The 25,618-nt window shown below is 41.6% G+C and overlaps 1 protein-coding gene across 2 annotated transcripts in view; it reads right to left on the bottom strand.

The window, feature by feature from the left end:
* Positions 1–1,569: 1,569 nt before the first annotated feature.
* LOC116305303 (cilia- and flagella-associated protein 47) overlaps positions 1,570–25,618 on the bottom strand; it is a 37,749-nt gene continuing 13,700 nt past the window's right edge. For both annotated transcript variants that reach the window (XM_089038509.1, XM_089038510.1), the window contains exons 23-54: positions 25,177–25,268; positions 24,465–24,749; positions 23,899–24,109; positions 22,933–23,131; positions 22,167–22,388; positions 20,595–21,032; positions 19,357–19,867; positions 18,568–18,763; positions 17,957–18,054; positions 17,680–17,796; positions 17,212–17,346; positions 16,641–16,742; positions 15,972–16,133; positions 15,414–15,613; positions 14,107–14,183; positions 13,289–13,669; positions 12,242–12,496; positions 11,466–11,686; positions 10,970–11,113; positions 10,036–10,154; positions 9,331–9,385; positions 8,942–9,108; positions 8,376–8,744; positions 7,726–7,833; positions 7,448–7,559; positions 6,574–6,678; positions 6,304–6,481; positions 4,965–5,454; positions 4,352–4,498; positions 4,069–4,230; positions 2,806–2,974; positions 1,570–2,190 (exon numbers count right to left, since the gene is read on the bottom strand). In XM_089038509.1, the coding sequence (XP_088894635.1) occupies positions 1,972–2,190; positions 2,806–2,974; positions 4,069–4,230; positions 4,352–4,498; positions 4,965–5,454; positions 6,304–6,481; positions 6,574–6,678; positions 7,448–7,559; positions 7,726–7,833; positions 8,376–8,744; positions 8,942–9,108; positions 9,331–9,385; positions 10,036–10,154; positions 10,970–11,113; positions 11,466–11,686; positions 12,242–12,496; positions 13,289–13,669; positions 14,107–14,183; positions 15,414–15,613; positions 15,972–16,133; positions 16,641–16,742; positions 17,212–17,346; positions 17,680–17,796; positions 17,957–18,054; positions 18,568–18,763; positions 19,357–19,867; positions 20,595–21,032; positions 22,167–22,388; positions 22,933–23,131; positions 23,899–24,109; positions 24,465–24,749; positions 25,177–25,268 (6,446 nt within the window). In that variant the 3' untranslated portion in view covers positions 1,570–1,971. The remainder of the gene's footprint in view (positions 2,191–2,805; positions 2,975–4,068; positions 4,231–4,351; positions 4,499–4,964; positions 5,455–6,303; positions 6,482–6,573; positions 6,679–7,447; positions 7,560–7,725; positions 7,834–8,375; positions 8,745–8,941; positions 9,109–9,330; positions 9,386–10,035; positions 10,155–10,969; positions 11,114–11,465; positions 11,687–12,241; positions 12,497–13,288; positions 13,670–14,106; positions 14,184–15,413; positions 15,614–15,971; positions 16,134–16,640; positions 16,743–17,211; positions 17,347–17,679; positions 17,797–17,956; positions 18,055–18,567; positions 18,764–19,356; positions 19,868–20,594; positions 21,033–22,166; positions 22,389–22,932; positions 23,132–23,898; positions 24,110–24,464; positions 24,750–25,176; positions 25,269–25,618) is intronic.

The raw sequence follows: 25,618 nt of genomic DNA, 5'->3' as shown, positions 1-25,618 counted from the left end.
ATCAAACGAGCCCGGTGTGAGTGGGTCAGTGGTCTGTCGTGATAGTGCCAGACCTCTTTGTTGGATGCTCTTTTCTTTTCTCCGCTCTTTTTGCTTCTCTTCTCTTCTCTTCTCTTCTCTTCTCTTCTCTTCTCTTCTCTTCTCTTCTCTTCTCTTCTCTTACGGAAGTTCCATTCCTTTCTTTTCATTTTATTTCCCCCCTTGTTTTTTGTTTTTTGTTTATCAACCATTCTCATTCAAAATTGTAATTTCTTTGTGAATATGGCAATAATATTCCTCGTTTTTGACAGTTTCAAAAATTTGACGGTAGGTCACAGCCGTTCAAAGAGGCCAATCCACGCCACTATGTGACGCAAGAAGTGAAACCTCCTATAGACGGTTACAGAATACCTTGCGTCAGTATCATGACGGGAAACCATTAACATGCGGGGGAAAAGGTGGGGGAAATGGAGACTCAAATCGATGGAAATTAATTTTGAGAACTTCAGGTTAATCGAGTAAAACTTGATATAGACAAATGTTTTCAAATTCAGTCATAAACACATTTATTAGAAATTATTTGTGCAAATTACTAGAATGTGGGGACGGTGACTAGTCACACCTTCGCCACCCCTGGATCCGCCACTCTGACATCAACACCGTAATTACCAGGTTTCGCGCTGACATAGGTGCTATGCTGTTCCAATAATAAAAGGATCGGGAACGTTTGACCTTATAAAAGGATATTCTCAACATATAAATAGATGAAACAAGAGCAGTTTTAAAAGCGCGAGTGGAGACGAAGGGCGGAACTCGAGGAACAACTGAGTGGAAATTCACCTTCAACTTTACTTCTTTTCTCAAGCAAATTAGGGCCGAGAGGAGAGCGTGTGGAACACCTTAGTCATCTCAATAAACAAAACCTAAACTTTTTCCATAAAAAAATCTGGTTAACTGAAGTTTTATTTAAAATCATTGAAGATGTCAAAGAAATATCCAGCTCCTCGCAACGAAAGCCACAGCCAAAACAGAGTTAAAGTTCAAGACCCAAGGGTTGATTCATACAAGGATCCAATGATTACGGCCCAGCCAACGACTCTTGCCTCCACGATTCATTTTTATTCAAGGCACTTGAGCGAGCACTGGAAAGCATGTCGCACGATAAGGGAGACTAAAACGCCATTTGAGGGTACTTTTTTGGCGTATAAACCTTCATAGTTAACAGAATAAATTATCCATACTCTTAAAGTCAAGTCTAAATCCATGAAATAGAGTGAAGTCATTAGGTTAGATTGGTTATGGTTAGATTTAGGGATATAGCGCTTGGGTTAGAATTAGTGTCATATTATGCTCAATATGCTATGTGTTTATTATGAATTTTTGCAAATTTATTACCCATTTGAGTCAAAGGCTCGCTTCAATCGCATTTCTTCGACATCATAGAATGTGCAAAGATAACAAAAATAATCAAATAGACTGTAATCTTGAAGACTAATAAAGATTGTGAAAAAGAACTTGATTTAAAATAACTAAAAGAATTTTACTGCTGTACAGATTATCCCGCTTGGTTGATAAAAAGCGTGTCAAATGTTACTGAAATTATGATTTTATTGTGTGTCATTCATAAAGTAAAAGCATTCTTGTACTACAACGGTGATATGAAAAAAATCCTTGGATCACTTTTTCAGGATAGTAAACCCTTAAACAAATTTTCAATATTTACGAGTTTAGAAAAATTGAAATTGTGAGACATTATAGTCTTAATCGTGAAGCTTCGGGACATAGGAAGTCGGAAAGATGAAATGGGGAGCCAATCACAAACAAGGACACGGCCATAAGATAACATAATACTAGAAAAATACGATAAATATTTCAGAATTCATGTTCCTAAAGAGGGTAAAAATTACTTAGTTTAACATCCAGTCATTGACAGTATATACACCAGAACTCGACTATTATGTACAAAAATGATACATTTCCTTTGTTGCTAGGTTACATCGTTTTGTTGCTACGGGAAACCAGCGGTGCGCCTTTGAGCGGAGATGAGACTGCGGTGTTAGGCAGTCTTAGGTTTTCAAGGACGTAGTTTTTCTTCTGCCTGACACTGCGCTTCTGCGTCTGCGCACTGGATACGACTTTTGATTGGCTGTTAGGTGGGGTGTAGTCGGGAGTGGTTCCATAGATGTCATACGTCCACTGCATGTCTGACGTCTAAAACAAATATATGTTTATCAGTAGAACTTCAAAAATTGTAATACATGTATATCTCGTAAAAATCAGAGTTCCTTAGAGTAATCAAAACCGTATGTATATCTCGTATAGAAATTATTGATTATTTGTCTCTAGCTGAAAGAAACTCGGAAAAAACAGAGTCCCTGATAGTAATTGAAACTGGTCGGATGCTCTAACCACTGTGCTACAGGAAAGACCCATGATGAGCAATGTTTTACTTAACGAGTTCGATTGCTATCATGGACTCTGAGTTTTTTTTCAGTTAGAGAAAAATGATCAATAATTTCTAATGGACTACTTCGACGATACAGCGGCCATCTTGCCATGGGGTAAAACAAAACAAAGATGATGGAAAATGTATAGTTTCGTGTGTTTGTCTTTCTTTTATGGGTAAAGGTGATCGATGTGCCGCCTTAATTCATTTTTTGTCGTATTCTCTTTTGGTGAGCTGTTAATATCAATCAACGTCATTACTGTAACAAAGCTTGATTTGCCCCAGGGTCGCCCCATAATGCTTTGCGTTCCAAGATGGCCGCCGCGCATCGTCGAAGTAGTCCATTAACAGCCAAGATGTGCATATTTCTTCTTTCATACCTGTATAATGAGTTTAGCGCGATGAGTCTTGCCATAGAGGGTTGGCTTGTAACAAATCTTGATCAACGTCCCTTCAGATCCAAAAGGCAACAGTTCTCCACATGAAGGAGTTACAGAGAACTCGGAGTCTGAACCGGTCGCGAAGTATGCCTCAAATGGCAAAACGTGTCTGTAAAGACAGAAGAGATTGGTTTGTATAAGTATTTCGACGCGACGAATTTATTACGACAAAGAATCGATTGCAGCTTAGGAACTTGTCAGAAATTAGCAGGGGGGGAGGGTGGAAACATGGGGAAGGTCATAACTTTTTAAGACCCTAAAAAAGGGAGGGTCAAGAAAAAATGTGCTGCTTAAAGGGGAGGGTCGTTCAACATGCTTGAGCTCATACATTGTTGGTTCACAGTATAAACAGATAAGAAAAAATACGGCTATATTTGGTTCAAATAACCATGACAACAACAACAAAACATATCGGATGTATAAACTGTGGATTAACATGTATCATATGTCCTAAAAATGTCTTTTTTGGGGCACATGGTTAGCGTTATTCCAAAAAGTATAAAATAACATTAATTAGGAAATTCCACTATTGCCTAGCCTATTTTACGTGCTTTCCTACTACAACATGTTTGTATGTTTTGTAATTTCCTGTTAATAGTCCATATAAACTGTTGTAATAATACTCATTTGTAAACTCCCTGAAGAAGTCTGTTGATTACGAACGAAACGCGTCGGAGTAATAAAAAAGTTTACAAAACCTAAGGAAAGATCAGTTGCTCATTTGCGCTGCTCACCTGTCATTTACACAAGAGGGGAGGGCCATGGTATTTTATGCTAGGCCCAAGGGGAGGGTAAGGAAATTTTATTCCCATTACTTGGATGGGTCACCCCCCCCCCCCCCCCCTCCCATTTCCAACCCAAAATTTAAAATTCCCACCCCCCTCCCCCCTGCTAATTTCTGACAAGTCACTTAATCTGAAAGGCAAAACAGAAAAAAGTTTGTTCTAGTTAAAATTTTTGCTGTTTTGCCTTCCAGATTAAGCTGCATTTGAGATATTTAAGACGAAAATCCAGGATTACCCTTCCAGAGGTGTTGGGTTTCGGGCAATCCCAACCCTCCACTCTTAATCGAGTCCCGTGAGGTGAAAATTGTTAAACCTTGTCTTTTATCGATATATAATGAGAAATACAATGTCATCTTTAATTTGCAGCGAAATTCGCTAGGTTCCGCCTTTCAGTACAATCTTAAGTAACCATGGTTACCTTGTCTGACTAGTGAGCCGGAAACCAACAAAAGATTCCTTGTTTAGTCCAGCGGCTTCCATATTAATGACATCATCTACTTCCGGTTCCGTGGCCAGAACACGGAAAGGGAACCTCCAGACACCGCCCGTTACGGCTGATACCACCAGCTGAGCTCTATGACTAAATAACAAAGTAATTAGAGTGCATACCATATATCGGTGAAAAACTTTGTAAAAATTGCACAAATTTGTAAGTTCAATGACTCTATAAACCAAATCAGACTGCGCTACTATAGCCTTACCTAAATGGCTTGAATGGCGAGAAAACAAAATTAAAAATAAGACTGATGATTCCAGAGACTTGGTTTCTTGCTTTCCTGATCAGACTGACACCAAGAGATCGTTCCAATGCTGCCTGACCTTCAGCATCTTCGTAGATAACTTCGTATCTAAACCACCAAACAGACAGACAGACACAAAGAAAGTGCAATGATTGGTTAGAGATGACGTATACAGGAGGGTATTTCACGTGTAATCGCATGAAAATCAGGGAACCCACGTTATCATAACAAGAGAATACAGCAATAAACCAGATCCAAACTACCGCTGTCTTCCTTGATTGTAGACTCATTTACTCAAGGTTAGCCTCGTATCAGTGCTTAAATATTCACAAATACCAACGGTAAAGTAAAGAATGCACAACTTCAACAATATGAACACTTCGAAATTCCACGGACCTTCACTGGAAGACATGAATATTCTACACAAAATCGAGGACTAACCCTGAGCAACAGAGAACTCGAAACTGGCAGTATAGACCTACCACAGGTATCCCATGCTGCTGGAGTCAAGCCGAAACAAATGGAATTCGAAGTAAAATATACGTTTTGTTTAGATGCATTCAAATGTTTATACCTGAATTCTTCAGGGACATTGATATAATCAGATCCATAATCCCATTCGTTTGGTAGAATCTGTATAGGAGTCAAAGTCCTGAGATACGAGGCGTAGCTTGTACTTGTGGAACTCGGAGCAACACCCGTCAGCGTGACTTCGAGCCGTTCTTCGACGCGACCGCGCGCCTTACACTCAATACAAGGAGCCTGGGATTCTTTTAAAGGACAAGACTCGGGTACGCCCTTGACTGGGTAGATCCACTGCAGATCGTTCATGATACACGAACCAGATAACCCATCACGGTTGTCCCACTGTGTCCCATCATGCCTGTGCATGACTATTGTTATAGTAGCTTCGTAAATCTGCATAGTGTCGGGCGCAAAGGATATAGGGATGTCCAGGGTAGCGTTAGGTGCGAGCTTGATGGATGTGGGGTGCTTGAGGAGGAGACAGAACGTGGATTCCTTGGAGTCGGTCTCTTGATCCCGCAGGGTGCTGAACATGGAACCTGGAAAAAGCACACCTTTTATTACTACTTATAAAATAACAGCTCTAAATCTTACGTTCTGATTGCTTGGGAGTGCGTGCTTTATGAGAGCACACTGCACGCGCGCGCACTTTCAGTTTCGTCATTCATGTAATTTGTATTTTATAAAAGAAATAAAAACTTGCTTGCTGTGTTGTGCTGTGCTGTGCTGTGCTGTGTGCAGTTATAAAGCACTTGGGGATTGGCAGAACACTCGAGAAGTATCAAGAAGCACTCCACTATGCGTCATGCTTCTCCTAACTCTTCTCTCGTCTTCTGCCAACCCCCGCGTGCTTTATAACTGCACACAGCGCGCGCGCGCGGTTTCTATTTCTTCAATATCACTCATAGCTATCAGGGCATGTCCTTAATCCATGAAATCAATGGTTGCGTAGAACCCGCCTTTCCAATCTGGGTTCTTAGGTTTGATTCCTGAACAGAAGATCACATTTGAGCAGAGTTTGTTAGGTCTCTCCCTTGATTAGAGGGTTTTTCCCTGAATCTTTCTGATCTTCTCCCCTCTGCAAAATCCAACAAGCTAAATTCAAATTCGATATCTGATTTGGTCGTGCCCTGACTTTGATCAGCCCATAGGTATTTCAGGGGTCGGTCTGTGAGTAAGCCATGTTCTGACTTAGATCATCCGTGCCCATAGGTTCTTTCAGGGTTCTATCTGTGAGTTAGCCATGCCCTTACTTAGATCAGCCCAGAGGTTGTTTCAGGGAACTAATGAAATTTGAAGGTATTTGAGTTATTTACCAAGACCAAATAATTGCACACATCAGGGTGCGCAAGCTTGTTTTCTCCTTCCTAGCCCTAGCAAGTACTTACCTGACCGAGACAGCATTCGTTCTTTCATTACAACATCTACAACCACTTCTTGTTCGGTAGGATTTCGGAAGGGAATGATTATCGACGAGTTTCCGCCGAGCTCCGAAAAGATATTAATTGGTTCATTAGTTCCTGGCATTCGTCCGGTGCCAGAGGCTAAAAATGCCCAGTCCCCCAGCTAGAAGAAAACAGAAAAATCTTTTTTCTTTTTGTCTATAAACGAGTTGTATGCCTCAAATATATTTAGAAATATGAGAAAGCACTACAAACCTCCAGGCTGTGAAAGACTATCTCAGCTGTGTGGTTGCCATGGCCGATGTCTGATGGTGTGAATTTAAGAGGAACCTCGAGAATTGAGAGAGGAGCTAGAGGAAGCTAGAGATTAAAATAGAATACAAGAAATAAAATAATAATAATAATATAATGAAATAAATAAGAAATAATATTGATTAATAATAGATTAATAATTGCTTCTTTTACTCCAACGAAGGAATAGCGTCCGAAACGTCAGTAAGTTTTTTCATCTTTTCACGGTGTATAATTTACCTTTTCATCATTACTGTTTCATTAGAAACACCGACGCAGCGCACACTAGTTTTTAGCTAGTTATCTCTTCTTATTAAAGTGCCTATCACCCTTCTGACAATATTCACAGTATTAATTCTATATGGGGTAAGATGTTGAATAACACTAAAAAAATATATAGTTTAAGTGCAACTTCTTGAAGTCTTAAAGGTTTTTCCATGCCATATGCTAATACTGTGACGTATGAGGAGTAATCATTTAATATACAAAATACTGCTGGTACAGATAAATTAAATTTGAAATACGTCATTGTTTTCCTCATTGCTCTTATAGAAATGATTGCAAGTTAGTTTTCCCATAGAAGCCGGTGTTTCGAATTATGAGGAACAACAAATAACCATATGCCTCCTCATACTTCACAGCATTAGCATATGACATGGAAAAACCTTCATAACTTCAAGAAGCCGCACTCAAACTATGTAATTTTTTCGGGTTATTCAACATCTTACCCCATGTAGAATCAATACTGAGAATATTGTCAGAAGGGTGATAGGCACTTTAATAATTGAGGATTAATGATTGGTGATTAATGATTTGCAGACACGTGAAGAAGTTTTACCTGTTTTGAAACGTCTATTTCAAGGGAGAAGTTTCTTGTGTTGGAGCAATAGGGAGTGAAGAGAAGGGTTTCCTTTGTAGGGTTCTGTAGCCGAATCATCTGATAAGTAGACCTGTATGAGAAAAAGAAATAAAGGAAAATTTATGTTAGGAGAAAGTCACAGTCGGAAAAAGTACCCCACCCGCAAGTGAGAAACGCACAAATTAGTCCTGAGAATGGTAGATTTCGTGGGACTTTGAATATGTCTTTGAATCTATGTAAATAGCAGTCGTACTTACTTTCCAATTTCACAATGCATGATGGGAAGATGTGAGGGGGATGGCGCGGTAGCATGGAGAACCAAGTCGTACCAGAACTCGGCAAGGACTGGGTGTTGGAAGATAACGCTGAAATAACGAGAAATACCATCAGAACAAAGCAAGGACAAACCACCACAAGTCAAGAAATAGAAGCTTTGCACCACCACGTGATGGCAGCCATGACAGGGGGCAGGAAGAGTGGACTTTATCGAAGATACAGCGGCCATCTTGCCAGGGGGCAAAACAAAACGAAAATGATAAAAAATATATAGATTTTCGTGTGTTTTTTCTTTCTTTTCTTTCTTTTATGGGTAAAGGTGATCAATGCGACGCCTTAATTCATTTTTTGTTGTATTCTCTTGTGGTGAGCTGTAATATCAATCAACGTCATTACTGTAACAAAGCTTGGTTTGCCCCCTGGGCGCCCCATAATGCCTTGCGATCCAAGATGGCCGCCGTATCGTCATATCTGGTATAATCTAATTTACATTAGAATGAATCCAGTTTCCCATGAGGGTAAAAGACTCTATTGTTGTGCCTCATGTCATGGCTGCCATCACTTGATAGCACAAGAGTACAAGAGTAAATCAAGATCAAGCCAAGATCTTTTAGATCAGTGTTCTTCATACCTTCCCTTGAACTCTCCAATCTTAGTAGGCGAGAAGTGTAGCCTGTAAATAGCCTTTTGCCTCGGGTGCACAGTGATCGTGGCATCTCCATCGAGCCCAACTCCATCTATAATGATATCTATGTCCGCTTTCTCACGTGTGGGATTCGAGACTTCAATTTCAACAGACACGGCGGAATGCGCCGCGCACGTGACCTCGATAGTCTTTTCCTGGGAAGGAGCTGAAGCCTGGACCTCTATGGAGTACCATAGTCGATAAGGTCGGGAGGGTGGATCGGTTATTGCTCCTGGTGAAGTGCCTCGTTCTGAAGAGGAGTGATCGGGTTTTTTGACTCGTGAGTCTTCGTCTTCGCTATCGGTGTCTTCGATCCTTTGAAAAGAATAAGTTGTATGAAATGAGACAGAATGGGATGGGATGAGACGAGACGAAAAAGTGGGTAAATGAATGATAAGTGAGTAGAAGCTAAAATAGCTTGTAAAAATACAGTCATACTTTGGGACAACATGAAAGTAAGCCAAAAGGACAGAAGGACAGACAGACAGACAGACAGACAGACAGTAACAAACCTTGCTGTAACTGGGGTAATTTCAGTCTCAGATATCGCAGTGAACGACACCATCCCAGTAAACTTTCCACGTTTCCATGGCGAGACTTTGACCACGTGTTCAGCTGTTTGCGATGGAAGCACCGTTATCGATGAAGAGCCTGACACAATCTCTAAATCAGTCAGAACCTACGGAAAATAACATACGAGTGGTTATGTCCTTCCTAGTTCAACCCTAACTCATCCAAACTGGTTAGAGCTGTGCTCCGGGGTCATACATGGACTGCATAGAAACTGCCACAGGCAACCTTTACATTGTTTTCATTTCGACCGCGTTGAGCTGCGCCGCTGCTGTACTTGAGTTGGTGATTAGCGATAAATTTTAAAGTGAATAAGTTTAGTCCTGTTTACCTGGAAAGTCACCTTCTTCTTGGTCATGTTCGGTACGGCAAGAACGTGGGTAATACTGTAGCAAATTGAAAAATAAGAATATTATCTTAAAAATCTAAATAAAATAAGAATATTCGAAAATATCTTGTTCTAGTACAATTTTAGACTTGAATACAGTATAGCTAAATTGACTCGCACCTCGGTAATTATTCAAATTAAACTTTCTAGTAATAATAATAATAATAATAATAATAATAATAATAATAAGTATATGTAATAGGACTCCATGCTGTCCAATTAAGAAATAATTGGACGAGGAAAATCCCGAGGACTGACAAAATTGGATGAGGGCGTAGGCCGAGTTCAATTTGGCAGTCAGAGGAATATTTCAAGTGTAAGGTTTTCTACTCTGGAACAGGGTATATAAAATCGCTCTCGCTCTGGGACAGGGTATATGGAATCACGCTCTCTCCTCTCTGGAACAGGGTATCTATTTTTGCAATACCGGAAAAGGGTATGGTTTTCAGCGATCTTGCTCTGGAACAGGGTATGAATTTCAGCGATTTAATCTGGGACAGGGTCAGGGTTCAGAGGGCTCAGCGGCACATCCCTACCCTAAAGGGGCAAGAGTCCCCCCCCCCCCCCCCCCCGGAGCTAAATTGACTCGCGCCTCGGTAAATATTCAAATAAAACTTTCTGTGAAACTTCTGCAGTCAGAGTACTTACCTCTTACCAGCTTCACACTCAACGATAATATTATCTAACGCCAGGGGTTTTTCACCCATTCCACTGAGTCGGTAGATCTGTTCTGTACCGTCTGCCGTGTTATTCAACACTAGCTGACCCTGGAGAAACAGAAAATTGTACATCAGAAATTAAACTGACATTTGATCTTTGTAATTGACCCCTTGCATGTGACGACGTCAAAGCAGCTCAATTTGGAGGATTGATTTTTCCGGGTTCTTCAGTTTACCGTCCTCAGCAAAAAACAACATTAAAAACCCTAAAGGCTGCGTTCATAATGTATGGCAGGGGGGGGGGGGCAGGTAAAATTGAGGGGCGATCGGGAACATTTTGGTAGGAAAAAGGGGGGGATGGGCAAATTTTTATCAGAAAAATGGGGGGGATGCACAATTTTTGGAAGAAGCTACAAGCCTTGCTTAGGGGGGTTCATATTTTTTGCATGATTTTAAGGGAGGTGTTAAGAATTATTCTGGACATTCAAAATTTCACCTGCCCCCCCCCCCCCCCCCCCTTTGCCATACATTATGAACGCAGTCTAAGCAGCGCATTGCGATATAAAACTAATAGACCTCTTGCACAATTTTCATGACATTGAAATTCTTTTATTTTGTCTTCCGAATTGAGCTGTTTTGACGTCACAAGCAAGGGGTCTACAGCGACTGCGTAGGAAACTAGTAGGTGACGTAAGCCATGCCGTCTTAAGGCCGGTTTGGACGGTACTATTTTCGCCTACAACTATCGTATACAACACGCTCGCGTCTGTCGTAGGCGAGTTGTAGGCTTCATTTACACGCTACGACTCGAGTTGTAGGATGGCGCGAGCGTGTTGTATACGATAGTTGTAGGCGAAAATCGTACCGTTTAAACCGGCCTTAACAGTGATACCAAATCTACTCTATCGTTTTATGACGCGTACCTGTGAAGGTCCTTCGTGTGACGGCCTGAACATTAAAGGGTAAGGGGTAGTAACCAAAGCTTTGGCCAATAGGACAGGAGGACCGTAAAAACCTTCTCCTTCTAGTGTGGCTGTCAACTGCCAGTCTTGTTGACTGTGGTTTACCTGCACATTAGAAAACAGAAATTCAAATACCTAAGAAAAAATGCCATTCCACCTACTAATCATAAGACCACCACCATCCTGGGTGTGGAATTCAGAAAAGACATATAACGTCAAAATTTTGTCTCTTTAAAGGGGCACTTGGATGAAAACGCCCCAATTTTTGAAAGTCCGAGTAACTGAAGAATCAATTATGATTATGTAAACCAGATTGGTGAACATTTTAGCCTAGGAGCCATTTGCAGTGGAGAAACTTTGGTTCAAAAGCAGAAAGAACAATAGGGTTGAGTAAATGGCCATTGTTTTCAATATGGCTCATGCGCGCGAGAAGTTCGACCTTTGACCAGAGCCTTACCACTGGGATGTCCTGGGTAACAGATTGATGTGTTGGTGCATTGAACTCCATTTCCAATGCTGCGCCCTTAGAACTAACTGTACACTCAACCTGGTAAACCCTGATGTCATGCGCAGAGCGAAGGATGACCTGACAGGGGTAGTGACCAGGCCCTTTCGGCTCAAAAGTGATGGGAATCTTTGCTGTGTCTTTCATGTTCTTTCTGTGCCTGGCTGATGATGCTGTTAGTCATAATAAAAAGAAGCATTTGCATTAGCGGGATAAAGAGTATTTTATTCAATGACTCTTAAAAAGGCTTCTGCTCTGAACCAATAAAAACGCAAGAAAATACAGTGTTTGAATACAAGAGGTAGTAACATAAAGAACAAAAATATAGGCACGCTTTAGCCTACTGCACCTTAGTGCAGTTTTCGTATGACTGTGAAAAGTTCACGGCACGAACACGGTCGTGACACAGCAAGAGATACGCCAGACCAATCACATTGCACGAGAATTTACTCTCCATCCAATCAAATACCCGGAACACGGCATAAACACGGCGCGGACACGGTCACGCCAATATCACGGCACTTTTAGACCAATCACATTGCGCGTGAAAAAAATCAGCCAATTAGAATTCTAGAAAGTATCACGGTCACGGCACGTCACGCTTACGGCACTGAGCTTTTCACAGACATACGAAAACTGCTCTATACCTTAGCAGTGCACTGTACATTGGAAATTGAAAAACTACTATTATAATCACGTGACCTGTTAAAGCAAGTCCCCTATCTTACCTGAGGATTGTTCGTTGCATGCAGGAATAGTGACATATTTCGGGACTTTGTAATATTTAGAGCTCGTCTCCGCATTAAACTTGGTCTGCGCAAGCTCCAGGGAATTCTTTAGAACAGGGTCGCTGACATGTATGAACTTTTCGTTCCCAAGCCCAATGGCTGCGATCTTGGCCGTAACTGTACTGCTGGATAACGTCCCTGTTAGTTGACGCCGATTGAGTTCTCGTTGAGACATGCGCTGTTGGGCTGCTATGGCTAAAAGAAAACAACAAATAAATTAATACATTGAGTAAAATTTTGTTTAACAATTAGTTGTTTTTTTTCGTTCGTCGAAACAAACGATAATAATGGGCATAATGCTTTCTCATTTCAGACCATGTATCACTCTTCTGAAAATAATATTCTTTGTTTGAGCACAGGGAACCCGGCTATATTTGTTTTCTTCTTTTAGAAAAGTAATTTGCTCTTTGTGGGTTTCCTGTGTTGTGATCGGTTTCCTATTACATCAGTTGTAATCAGATCTGCGCTGTAATCAGATCGGCGCTGTAAACTGATAGCCAATTAAATTCAAATCAATAACCGTTGGTAACGCACTCTCTAGTAAACTGCTTACTAGAAAGTGCGTTACACACCACAGGCAACCCATAGTAAGAAACAAATCACCAACTGTGATCACAGCGCGCAGATCTGATTACAGCTTATGTAATAGGAAACCGATCCCAACACAGGAAACCCACAAAGAGCAAAGTTACTTTTCTAAAAGAAGCAAAAACATATAGCCGGGTTCCCTGTGGTTTGAGTTGTATCTTCAGTGTCTTCTCATGCATGACCGTTGAACAAAGAAATAATACTATAGGGAATGACAAGTGGTTTTAAATGGGAAAACATTGCACCCAAGCTAAATGGGTCGAGCCGAACCTAATTGAATCAATGGATAATAAAGCGGTCTTCTTTGATGTTATTAGGTTCGGCTCATGTGAAGTTCGACGTTTGACATGAGCCTTAGTACCCGTGTAAGTTTGTTTCCCACTCATATCTATGACTTACCTAAAGCGTTCTCCCTCGCTACATTATACAACGGTACATGAAGCTCTTCAGTAAATTTCTCACTGTTCTCACTCTTCCAGTAGACCACTCTGTCATCGCCACCAAACACTCCTCTACTGCTTCTCGCCGCAGCAGCGCTACTGATCCTAAGACTGTGAGGTGACTCCACCACGGGGAGGGGGGAGGGGAGAGGAAGAAGGGCGTTGGCTTCGATGGAGTACAGGAATTCGCCGACTTTGTCGTTGATGAAGAGGATTGAGCACTGACGGTGACCAGTAGTGAAGGGTAGAAAATGGACCTCTACTAGTGCTGTGTCGTTGGCATTGAGATGGACGGTGGGGTTGGCGCACCAGAATGCACTGAGCTGAGGTGTGGGTGAGGCTAGGAATAAACATATTGGCCTGACAGTTAGAAATACATGGCTTACTATCGTCGGGTGATTGGGGTTGGGATGATAACAGAAGTTTTGCAAACCTGAGACTTTTTTCCCCCTAGGGGTCGTGTGGGTGGGTGGGAAAGCATTTCTTTCCATCGTAAGTCAGAATGAACTGAAGTTTAGATAGATTGGTTTTCACATAAGGGATAAAGCCCCTAACCCTTGAATATTATTCCCTAAGGGTCGTGGAAACTCTGTGGTCGGGTGGTTTGCTGTAAGTGAATGGGTCAGAAATGCTAAAAAATAGCATTTCTTTCCTTCGTAAGTCAGAATAAAATGAAGATCAAATAGATTAGCTTTCACACAAGGGACCAAGCCTACCCATTACTTATTATTCTCTCAAGGGGTAAAAAACTCTTAAAGACATTTCCACTGTACTTACATTTAGGTGATTCTGGTCTCTCTGGTTCAATACGCGGTAACATTTCCTTGGCTGGTGACCTGGGGTTACTCGTTTGCCTGAAGAAAGAAAAAAAAATTCAAAGACTGCTGGAGAATGTACCGAAGGGGGTAACCACTTGATAATAGTATTCTTTGAGTTGCAGTTATATCAATTACGAATACTAAATGGAACAGTGAACCGCGCAAAGAATTGGGAGAACATTTATCCCAAATGTAATAAACCCTTTTCAATTTCAGGCCACACGTTATTTTTTAAATGATTATTTCTATAAATTTTGAATAGTACTTTAGAGGGTTCAGTACGTAATAGACCTTATTCGTGGCGTGACAATGTTTTCCCAATTCAGCGTGACAAACCTCTGGGGGAATGAAGAGGTATTGTTTTGAAACTCGTCGGGATATCATCGTTATTCCTTTCGTATCCTTTGGGATAGTCATGAATTTTTCGAAGAATAAAAACAAAAGAAAATGAATCCCCTGGAGGTTCGTCACGCTGAATTGGGAAAACATTGTCACACCACGAATAAGGTCTATTGGGGTGCTTTTCAACCAATAGACAGTTTTTCCAAGATTGCGTGCACATCCAAATTTAAGGAACTTGACGGGCCACGATACCAGAACACGAGTATCATGCATTGCTATGAAAAATTTTTCGATAAGAATTCATAAAATGTGTATGTGAAAAATGTGTACTGTGGTTGTAATGTATCAAATTGAGCTGATCCTCGCAGTATGTGAAGCAATGTATGCAGCTGTAAATTGAAAAAATTCAGAAAATATAAAACTGTCTTCTCAATTTTACTGAATTTGGGTTTTTCAGTTTTGTGGCCCGTCAAGTTGGATGTGCACGTAACCTTGAGAAAACGGTCTATTGCTAGGGTTAATTTCAATCAGCTGATAATAGTCTCTGAATCTCATTATCTGCTCTAAATGGTGGTCAAACACTGGGTCCTATTGTACGAAGCCTGGATAGCGCTATCCGGCGGATAAATCCTTTTCCGGTGGATAAGTCGATGCTGTTATCCAATAAATTTATCCACTGGATAAGATTTATCCGTCGGATAGCGCTATCCAGGCTTCGTACAACCGGGCCCAAAGCACCATGACATGCTGTCAGTCAGGAAAAAAATATATTTAAAAATTTGTGATTTAGCTGATAAACGTAGCGCATTAGACAGGGAATGAACTCATTAAGTGAAATCGAAAATTGCCTTTGGGGGGGAGGGGTTGGGGGTTGAACATTATGAGCATTTTACTGAGGCTGAAAGGTCAAATGTTCTAACTCACCCATGATCTGTACGCGATGGCACGTTTTTCTTGGGCATGCTAGGCTTGCTCTTCGGCGACGTAGTACTGGTAGTACCAGGAAAAGAGAGCTTAGCTTCGACCAGGACAATCCTAAAGTCACCAGGTGATGAGAACGGGTTGGTTACGTCAAACTGGACCTTCTGAAGCTCGTAAGTTGGTGATTCACATCTTATTGTAGCCTGTTGAAAATAATATATAGCCTGGATAGTACTCACGCTCTGATTGGTCGAGAACTGTATCAGCGATATATGCTGACGCCAACCGCGCGCGCGCAGCCAGCTTTGCAAAGGAGTGTAAGAGAACAGCATTGAAAACTACTGATTTTTACTATTACATAAAAACAAAATTGCGTTTTTTCGGTGCACCGTTAAGTCAAACGGCACAGTTCTCTTTCTTACAATAACGAAAACGATAAAACTTCTCGGCTTTAGCTTGTCTGTCTGTCCTCTTACTGTTGATAAAAAATCAGCGAGCGCGAAATTTGTAAGTTATTGTAAAAACTAAAGTCGTTTTCTATAATCGTTGACGCTCTCTTACCACTGGTGTTATATTGTTGATACAGGTATCTAGATTGAATACCAGCGTGTTGCCGCACGGTGAACCAACACGCTTTCCCACCAGGACCAAAGTAGCGCTACCAGGCCTGAGAAAACGGCTCTTGAATTCAACGGGTAATTGAAGTTGACCTTTGGCTGGGACCTAATGGGAAAAATGAAAAAAGAAGAATTGTAAATCAAAAGGTTTTTAAACAAATTTTGTCTTCACTTACCGCCTGTTTTGTCTGTCTGCCCATATGTTCCTATCTATACTGATCTATTAGGATTTTCTCAAACACAGTTTGGTTATAACTTTCTGGTTCTGGTCACTAATGTCTTTTCGTCTCTCTATTAGAGAGAAAACGAAACTTTTCCGCATCTTTTAATTTGTTTGTCTGCCTGTCTGTCTGTCTTTCTTATTTTGTCTGTATGTCCACCTTTCTACATCTTTTTTCTGTCTGTCTGTCTGTCTATTTTATTTTGTCTGTCTATCCACCTTTCTACATCTTTTATTTGTCTGCCTGTCTGAATGTCTGTCTTTTTTTAATTTATTTTTATTTTTGCGGCCGTACCAATCAGTTTGCGCAGTCCTTCCGCTAGTATGATTACGAGGATAAAATAAATAGGGATAAATTATTATTAATAACGATAAATCGTTATTGTTTATTACCTGTACTGAGTCGCCCATCGGCACCTTGAAGTCAGCAGCGTCACGCCCTGCCAGGATAACCTGGTAAGACAAGGGTTTGTTGCTGGGGTTTTGAAGACGAATCTAAGAACAAGGGCGGAAACAGTAGCAAGTGGTTATCTACTACTATTAGTATATGTAATGGGACTCCATGCTCCCCAATCAAGAAATAATTAGACTCGAAAAATTCCTCTGACTGCCAAATTGGACTCGGCCTACGGCCTCATCCAATTTTGTCAGTCCTCGGAATTTTCCTTCTCCAATTATTTCTTAATTGGACAGCATGGAGTCCCATTACATATACTAATAGTAGTACAGTGGTGCCTCTATAAAGCAAACACCTTTGGGACCTTGCCTTGTGCCCACTTGATAAAGGGTGTCCACTAAAGAAAATTTCAAAGCCCAGCAACTAGTTGTCCGTTTAATGAGGTGTGTTCGCTTAATAATAGGTAGCACTGTAGATAGCATCGTTACGGCAGTCGGGTCACCACGGCAACGTAGTAATCATATCAAATACAGTTGTTACCATGGTGATACAACACATATGACTTACGTGTTTGACCACAGTGGCATGAAGAGGCCCTTGGAATTCCACCGTGGTTCTTGGGAGATACTGTGGCAGCCGTTGATAAAGATGAAGACAAAGCAACATAATGCTAATGGGGTTTGGCTCTGTGATGTCTGCAGGCTGTTAGAAAAATAAAAATGTCTTAATAAATATGTATACCGTAGTGTTTAAAACCCACACGAAACCTGCTGGAAGTTTTAAGGCTGCATTCATTATGTATGCTAGGAGGGGGTAGGGGATTTTTACAATACAATCTAAAATCCCCCCACCCCCCCTCCCCAAAAACACTGACCAACATTGGCTTGTTAATAGGTGTTGTCAACCAGAAAAAATTCTATCGCAACTTGATATTCAGTTAATGAACATTTAGCACGTGACAAGAAATGACCTCAAGAAAGCCAAGCAATTTAGTCGGTATTCAGATGCTTGAAGCATCGTGGTACGATGCCATACCTGTACATCATAGTCCATTCCAATGTGCCTGAGAGCCTGAACGACTTTCTGCACATTATGCAAACAGTGCTGAGACGTGATTGGACGCATGTAGAGAGAGTAAAGATGAGTAGACACCTGAAGAGAAAGATATTATAATGAATTTGTGTAAACACGTGTGAAAAATAAAATTCCCAGGTGGAGGGGTAGTCACGGAAGAGAGCGTTGCGTGACGACACTAAGTAGGAGAGAAGGAGACTAGGTGGGTTACATATTATACTAGAAAATATCAACTTACTAGAAAAGGAACAAATGCTGAAAGCAGAGCTGCTAGAACAAGACCATCCATGAAATCAAGATCGAAGTTGACGATCCACCGACACGAAGGGTTTGACCCTGTAGGAAAAGGTAAATGTAAATAAACAAAAGCAACATTGTTCTGCGCACAAGCTTCTACAAAAGATCATTCTACATTTTTGATAGTACTTGTGCTCTGATTGGTCGAGAACTGTGCTGTATAGATTGCTATCAATAGACGTCACTTCCGGTAATAGCTCTTTTTTGATGGCTTGTAGAATCCTGGAGGTTGTTTTGATCTCTTGTTTTCTGGTTTGATGTCGTGAAAATAGTCAAATACAATAGTTTGAGGACTTATTTTGATATGTTTTGACTTAGCATCCGCTAGTTGCTCCCCAGTCAACCGCTTGTTTGCCCCCCAGCCAACTCAAAAAAGTCACGTGATTGATAGTAAGCAATCAGATAAAGGAGAACAGTTACCGGCGCCAACCAAACGCGCAGCCAACTTTGCAAAGAAGTGTAAAAGAAAACAGCACTTCGCGCGACAACCAATCAGGACCCGAGTTTTATAACCTTTATTTAAATAATTGTTAATGAACTGCGTCTTCCTACCATCCATGCTTCCATGCCACTGTTTCTGTCTCTGCATGTCATAGTGGTGGTTAATCCACGATAATAGTACTCTCTCTCCGACACTGTAAACATTGCTGACAACAGGGTCGGGGTTGAATACCGGGGACGGTTTATCCCTGAACGGAGACTGCAGCTTCTTATACTGCTGAGGCGTCACACGACTTAGTATCAAAACCTGAGGGGAAAAGATTGCTTTGATCAAAATGTAATACTAATGTGCGTGAAGGGTCCCCCCCTGCAATATTGTATTTCGCTACTTCTACATGATCAAAAGCATACTATTAGTCTTACAGGGGCGGATCCAGGGGTGGTAAAAGGGATGAATTGTAACCCCCTTTTGCTCAAATTTCTCTGTATATCGTTAGTAACAGTCACCTCTCTTTATCTCGAACTCCTGAAAAAAAACTTTCAAATATTCACCCCCCCCCCCTTCTAAAATTCCTGGATTGGCCCCTGTCTTAATTAACTTGATTGTACTAGGGTAAATGACTTTGAATTAGTCCAAAAACTATTTCAGGTATCTTAACAACTAATTTCTATTTATTTATATTTTCTTCGTGTTTTGATTTTTTTTCTTTTCTTTTTTCTTCTTCTTTTTTTTTTTTTTCATGTAAATAAAAGGTGTCAAAAAAATAATAAAAAATAACAATTAAAAAATAATGAAAAATAACAATCTGAATCTTGGGTTGAGTCGACACCATGAAGTCTGCCAACACCCCAACCTATTCTAATACACGTACGTTTATTTCATATCCTCTAATTATATACCTTGATTATTTGTGCTAGGACGTCGGTCCAAGATTTCGTAGATACAGAACCAAATCTATCCAAGTCTCTTCTATCTTCCTTCAATTGTTTTTGCTTCATCTCATCGTCAAGTATCTCATTAGGGTCCGTTTTCTTCTGAAGTTTTCGCCATATCCGGTAATCCCCCGGTGCCAACAGATACTCCGGCTTCACCCCTGATAACATTGCCCCCTGCGTGCGGAGGAAAGTAAGAAATGTCGAGTACATCCAGTGGATCTGGCGCACCCTCTCCGTGGGGTTTGTTGGGAGAGCTGATGTCAGGGGTATCCCTGGTACGGAGCGCCCACAGAGATGAGCGACCAGATCGAACACGGATCTCATTCCTTTCTTGCTGTTATTGTCCCAGTTGGTGGTTCTGGTTGCAGCTGTAGTGCCAGAGGGGACTTCGCTGAGGTCTTGTAAGGCCATGCTTAGGGACTGGGGTATGGTGATGGGGTAGGGACCGCTTGACCAGCCTTGGACTGTAAACCATCTGTAAAAGATAAACAAAGATCATCCTGGTGGATGTAATCCTGAGAAGGACTGTTTGATGGGACTGACGTTTCGACAGCCTGAGTGGAAGCCATCTTCAAAGATTTAATCCAATGTCAATGTTTACGCTACTGGGGTAAAAAGACCTCTGGTACTCAGGGTAGATAGATTTGTTCAGCTGCCTTCAAGGCCATGCTCAAGACTGGGCACATTAATAGGGTAAAGGTGCGGTAATACGCGTATCACAATCGTGCAACTTATTGCGCTGCAAGTTGCAGAAGAAATGTTTTTCGTTTTACCACTCCGCGCGCAACGAATTTTCTTTGTTTCACAAAGTATAGGTAATTTCTACTTCGTGCAGCGATGACAATTTGTTGCACGGGCATTTTATCATAGTACATCAGTTTCTAACTGTTTAAAAAAGGTTTTTAGTGTTAACCCAAAACGAAAATTGGGGTCCAAACTCATACGAAGGTCTATTATTGCTCATTATTGAAAAAACATTTCCTCTTAAGCATTACGCCATCATCACGATACGCAATCACAACGCGCAAGATCACTGTTTAGCCAATGAAATAGCTCGGACAAAGTACCGGCACGGCAACGGCACGGCGTCTATACCGAGAATTTTCATAATCATGCGAAATTTATTTTTTGTTAAGACCCAATGAAATGGTAATACGGACCTCATCTGACGAGGGGTTATGGTATGATCAAGTTTAACGTACCTTTGGATAGCCAGAACCACTGAAGACAAGAACTTCTTTTCCGTGTCATTGGTGTTTGAAAACACACTAAGCGTCGCCTGATCGTCTGACAACACAGTCGTATCCCTAACGGCTTCATCCTGTTCCACGTGGTGAGGCGTGGACGGGAACGTAGAAGATGTGGCACTATTAGTCGACTCTTGGTAACTCGACGAACTGATCCCGAACGTAGTGCTCGTCTCAGTCGTCGATGCCTGCGTATTCGGTCGGTTTGGCGTTAAGCAAGGTTTCATGATGGCTTCGCCGGAGATTGGTTTGGCGCCATCGGTTGAATTTTCTTGGATGCTTCCGTGTTGTTCTTGGCCGCAAACGATTTGGTAGTCCTCTCGGTGAGCTGCGAGGAAGTGGTATGACGTCAAGAGGCAATTATCTGCTGTAGCTGTTACTGGTAGCTCGTACCTGAAACAAAGAGAGTTGGACTTTAAGTACACTGTAAAAACCGATTGGTTAAAACAACCAAATTAATACGGTTTTCTCAGAGTCAGCTAGGCTAGTCTGAGTCTGAGGCCCCGTCCACACGTTTCCGGAAATATATTTTTTTTGCGGATACGGGTTGCGTCCACATGTGTCCGGAAATGTTTGTATCCGTATCCGGAAATTTTCGAAAACTGTCTCCAAAAGTCACAAGTTTTCGAATACGATGACGTAAACACGATTTTGCGCATGCTCAATAAGAAAAATTATCCGTCAAAGGGACTAGGCACTAGCGTGCATCAGGGCGGATTATGAAATTTCCGGATACGTGTGGACGGTGAAAACGATTCGAATTCGCTGCGTGTGGACGCGAACATTTTTGTATCCGCAAAAAAAAATTTGCGGATACAAAAATTTCCGGATACGTGTGGACGGGGCCTGAGAGAACCAGTTTTATTTTGGTCGTTTTATTCACTCAGTTTTTTCAGTGTCCTAATAGTTAGAGCCGAATTTTATGACATTATTTTACACGATTACAGACAACATGCATATCAGCTGCAACGTTTTCTTATTGGTGGGTTGCATAAATGGACCTGCTAAAAGCTGGTGTGCGCATGCGCTGCGTATGCAACACTCTTGATTGAGAACCAAGAAATTTTATTCGCTACGGCTGGAAAATGTTTTCCCATTTCATAACACAAGTCATTCCCTTGAGTATCATTCTTTGTTTGACACTTACACAGGAGAAGACACATGAATATGGATACAACTCATGCAAGTAATACAATTCTCAAGAGAATGACACGTGGTCTGAAATGGGAAAACATTCCCTTAAGTACCAAGACAAAACACTACATGTATATGGATACAACTCAAACAAAAAATCCTATTCTCAAGAGAATGACACGTGGTCTGAAATGGGACAACATTCTCTAAAGTATCATGAGAAAACACTACATGAAATATGGCTACAACTCAAACAAAGAATCCTATTCTCAAGAGAATGACACGTGGTTTGAAATAATTACGAGGTCCCCCCCTTTTTTTTTTTTGTTATCCCCTACCCTCTCCCTCCCCTACTATATCTATCACCCTCTTCACCCTCCTAAAAAATTTTACCTGTTTTTCCCATCAGTAAACGTCACAACGCAGCTAAACGACACAGGGCTGGGTGATTTAAAGGTGATTCGGCCATTGACCACGCAGTAATCGTCTTCCTGATCTTTATCAGCACAACAAGGACGGATGGTCTGACCATCAGGGAAGGACACATCTAAGACGGTTGCGACGCTGCCATCTTCTAGCTCTGTAACTGGTACCTCACAGGAGACGGTTGTCGCTCTGTCGATGAAGTAAAGTAATTTACTACGAATAAAAACTAAATGCGCAAAGCTGCAATGAGCTCTAAGGATACTCGAGCTGGTATTTCGATTCGTACGATGCAAGATTATGGATGGTAATGTCAGCAAAGTAAAAAGGGTCCATTCAAGTTGAGCGGTGGACACGGCGCGCAAAGCATGAGGGGACAAAATGACCGACCCTAAGAATTTTTGGAGCTTGAAACGAAGCAAACATGGCGGTAAAAATAAATCGTTTAATATTCTTCCTTGCCATATTTCTGCTCCTTGTAGGCATGTGGATATCCTTTGAATATCATTTCTTTCTTTTTTTTTTTTTTTTTTTTTTTTTTACAGTACGTTACAGTAGCCTGGAAATAAGGGTTGGCGGCAAAACAGCTAAATGCGCTGTGATTGGCTGAAACAAAATTTACCGCTCAGCTGGTTCTACATACATTTGCGTCCATTGTCGTACCCAACTCCTTCACAGGTTTCTAACGTTGAAAAGGATCTGAGTACGAGAATGCATTTGCGTCCTGTTCGTTTACCTTCTAAATCCCGAAGCAATGATTTTAAAGTCTACAGATACGGGGATCTCAAGCGGTGCCGGGCTGATACAGATGCTACCTGGCTCGAACTTCAAGGAAGCAGCCTTCAATTCTCCCCTCAGTTCCAGAATGCGGTAAGGGTTATTACGATCGTCGTCCAAAATTACTGGCACGTGGGCTATATATAGACCCGGAGCAGCTGTAGAAGAAACCACAGGAATACCAATTCACAATCAAGGTATGAATTCCCCACTCTCCATACATAGGTTCAATAGTCAGATACGAAGCATCGAATCGAGGGTGCTAGGGTTCAAATTTGAATAATCCTTTAAAACTACCTTACAGCCTTGATCGCATGATTTGTATTTGACCACTGAACCTTGAACTTTTTAGAGCAACACCCTCGTACTCGTAGACCTTCATAGTCAACCTCACGAGGCGATAAAAGAACCCCAAGCTGAAAAGCCTACCAGTCTAACCCCACTCTCCCCTCCCTGGGAATTCCAGACCCCCCTCTAATTACAACCTTGGAGTCAACCTAGAAGAACTACAATTTACTTACGAGGTAAAAAAGGTACCCCAAGCTGAAAAGTCTATCCAGACTACCCCCACTCTCCCCTCCCTGGGAATTTCAGACCGCCCCCCCTCTAATTACCACCTCAGAGTTAACCTAGAAGAAAGACTACAATTTACTTACGAGGTAAAAAAGGTACCCCAAGCTGAAAAGTCTATCCAGACTACCCCCACTCTCCCCTCCCTGGGAATTTCAGACCGCCCCCCCTCTAATTACCACCTCAGAGTCAACCTAGAAGAAAGACTACAATTTACTTACGAGGTAAGAAAAGTACCCCAAGCTGAAAAGTCTATCCAGACTACTCCCACTCTCCCCTCCCTGGGAATTTCAGACCGCCCCCCTCTAATTACCACCTCAGAGTCAACCTAGAAGAAAGACTACAATTTACTTACGAGGTGAGAAAAGTACCCCAAGCTGAAAAGTCTCTCCAGATTCAAGAGTAATAGATGGGATGGTACTTTTTCTACGAGCAGACGACGGAGTGAATGGTGATCCTGTCCTGTGCAGGAACTTGAAAGTACCATCTTCTAGCAGAGGCCCCCCTTCCAGGATGTGAAGCGTCCAGGAAAGAGTGCGGTCACTATTGTTAACAAACATACATCCCTGGAAAATAACATATTTAAAAAAAATTATCACATGGTATAAGAGTTAATTTTGAGAATAACTTGGCCCTATTTTTCCAATTTTGCAAAATTATTTAGATGCAAAGTTATAAAAGAAAAGTCGTCGGTTCAGACTTTTAATGTAAGAGAGCAAAGGTCCTCAGCACAAGAGAGAGGAGGGGGAAACAGAAGGAATGGCGCGAAATTACAAGCTCATCTTTTATTTCTTCCTCCGTTGCTCCCATTCATTCCATTCTTTCTTTTCTCCTTCCATCCTTCTTCCATTCTATCTTTCCCTCCTTTGTTCATTCCATCAGCCCCCTTCTCCCCCCCCCCCCCCTCCAGTGGATTCCTACCTGCGCCCTTCCAGCTCCTGACTCAATACCAAGATCATAGTAACCCGATGGCAGCGAGAAGCTGAGACTACTATGCGACAGTTGTAAAGGTGGCCGAAGAGCTGTAGAGATGACACGACGACTGGGTGTGGCCATGCCCGATATGCAGGGTATAGGTGTTGCCAGGTCCGATATGGTCCAGTTCGTTCGTGATGGGGACGGGGTAGGGGGGTAGACTGACGGGGGAGGTGTCGGAGCCAGGATGTTGTTGATGATGACTGGAATAACGAAGTCATAGGCAGCAACCTGGGAAATTGTCAAAAAAATGTCGTAAGTTAATAATGTCAACAATTTATGTGATAGACTTCATAGAGTAGGAGTGACAGAGCGTGAGAAAAATCATCATCATAGTTGTCATCTTCAGCATCATCATCATCAAAATCATCGTTGCTGCACCTTCATCGTCAAAATTAATTGCTAGGTTTCAATCGGCTGATAAAAGTCTTTGAATCTCGATATCTGCTCCAAATGGTGGTCAAACACTGGCCACAATCTCATTTCGATCAACCAGGAAAAATTCTATTGATTCAGCTAATGAACATTCTGCACGAACATTCTGCACGTCTGCAAGTGAGCATCTCCCAGTGAGTTAGCGAGAACAACTTGGCACAAGTTTATAAATTCCACAGTCAACACCGTGAACAAGACAAATGACAAAACACATTCAACTTACTTCAGAAGGCGAGAACTCAAGAGTACAGTCAATAGTTTGTCGTGGGGCCAGAGTCAGACAATAGATACCATCACCTCGATAGACCGGCTCATCTATGGACGGAAAGAAAACATATCAATAAACCTTCTTAACTTCTCATGCAAAGTGCACATTTCAGATCACGTGACATTCCCTTTAGAATTGTTCTTTTATGAGGGACATGTTGAAATATTTACACATGAAAGAATCAACTCCCCAGAGTGGCATCACGTGGTCTGAAATAAGCACAACAAACAACAAAGCTAAAGAGGTCTATTGACCCAATTGTTTTCCCATTTCAGACCACATGTCATTCCCTTGAGTATCATTTCTTTGTTTAACGGTTGCGCATCAGAAGCAAGACACATGAATATGGATACAACTTAAGCAAAGGATGTTATTCTCAAGAGAATGACACGTGGTC

This window comes from Actinia tenebrosa, unplaced genomic scaffold (genome assembly GCF_029948245.1).
Source record: "Actinia tenebrosa isolate PJP-AT-01 unplaced genomic scaffold, QUT_ActTen_1.0 PGA_scaffold5__44_contigs__length_20552954, whole genome shotgun sequence".
Taxonomy (NCBI): domain Eukaryota; kingdom Metazoa; phylum Cnidaria; class Anthozoa; order Actiniaria; family Actiniidae; genus Actinia; species Actinia tenebrosa.
This window is presented reverse-complemented; position numbering and strand designations above follow the sequence as displayed.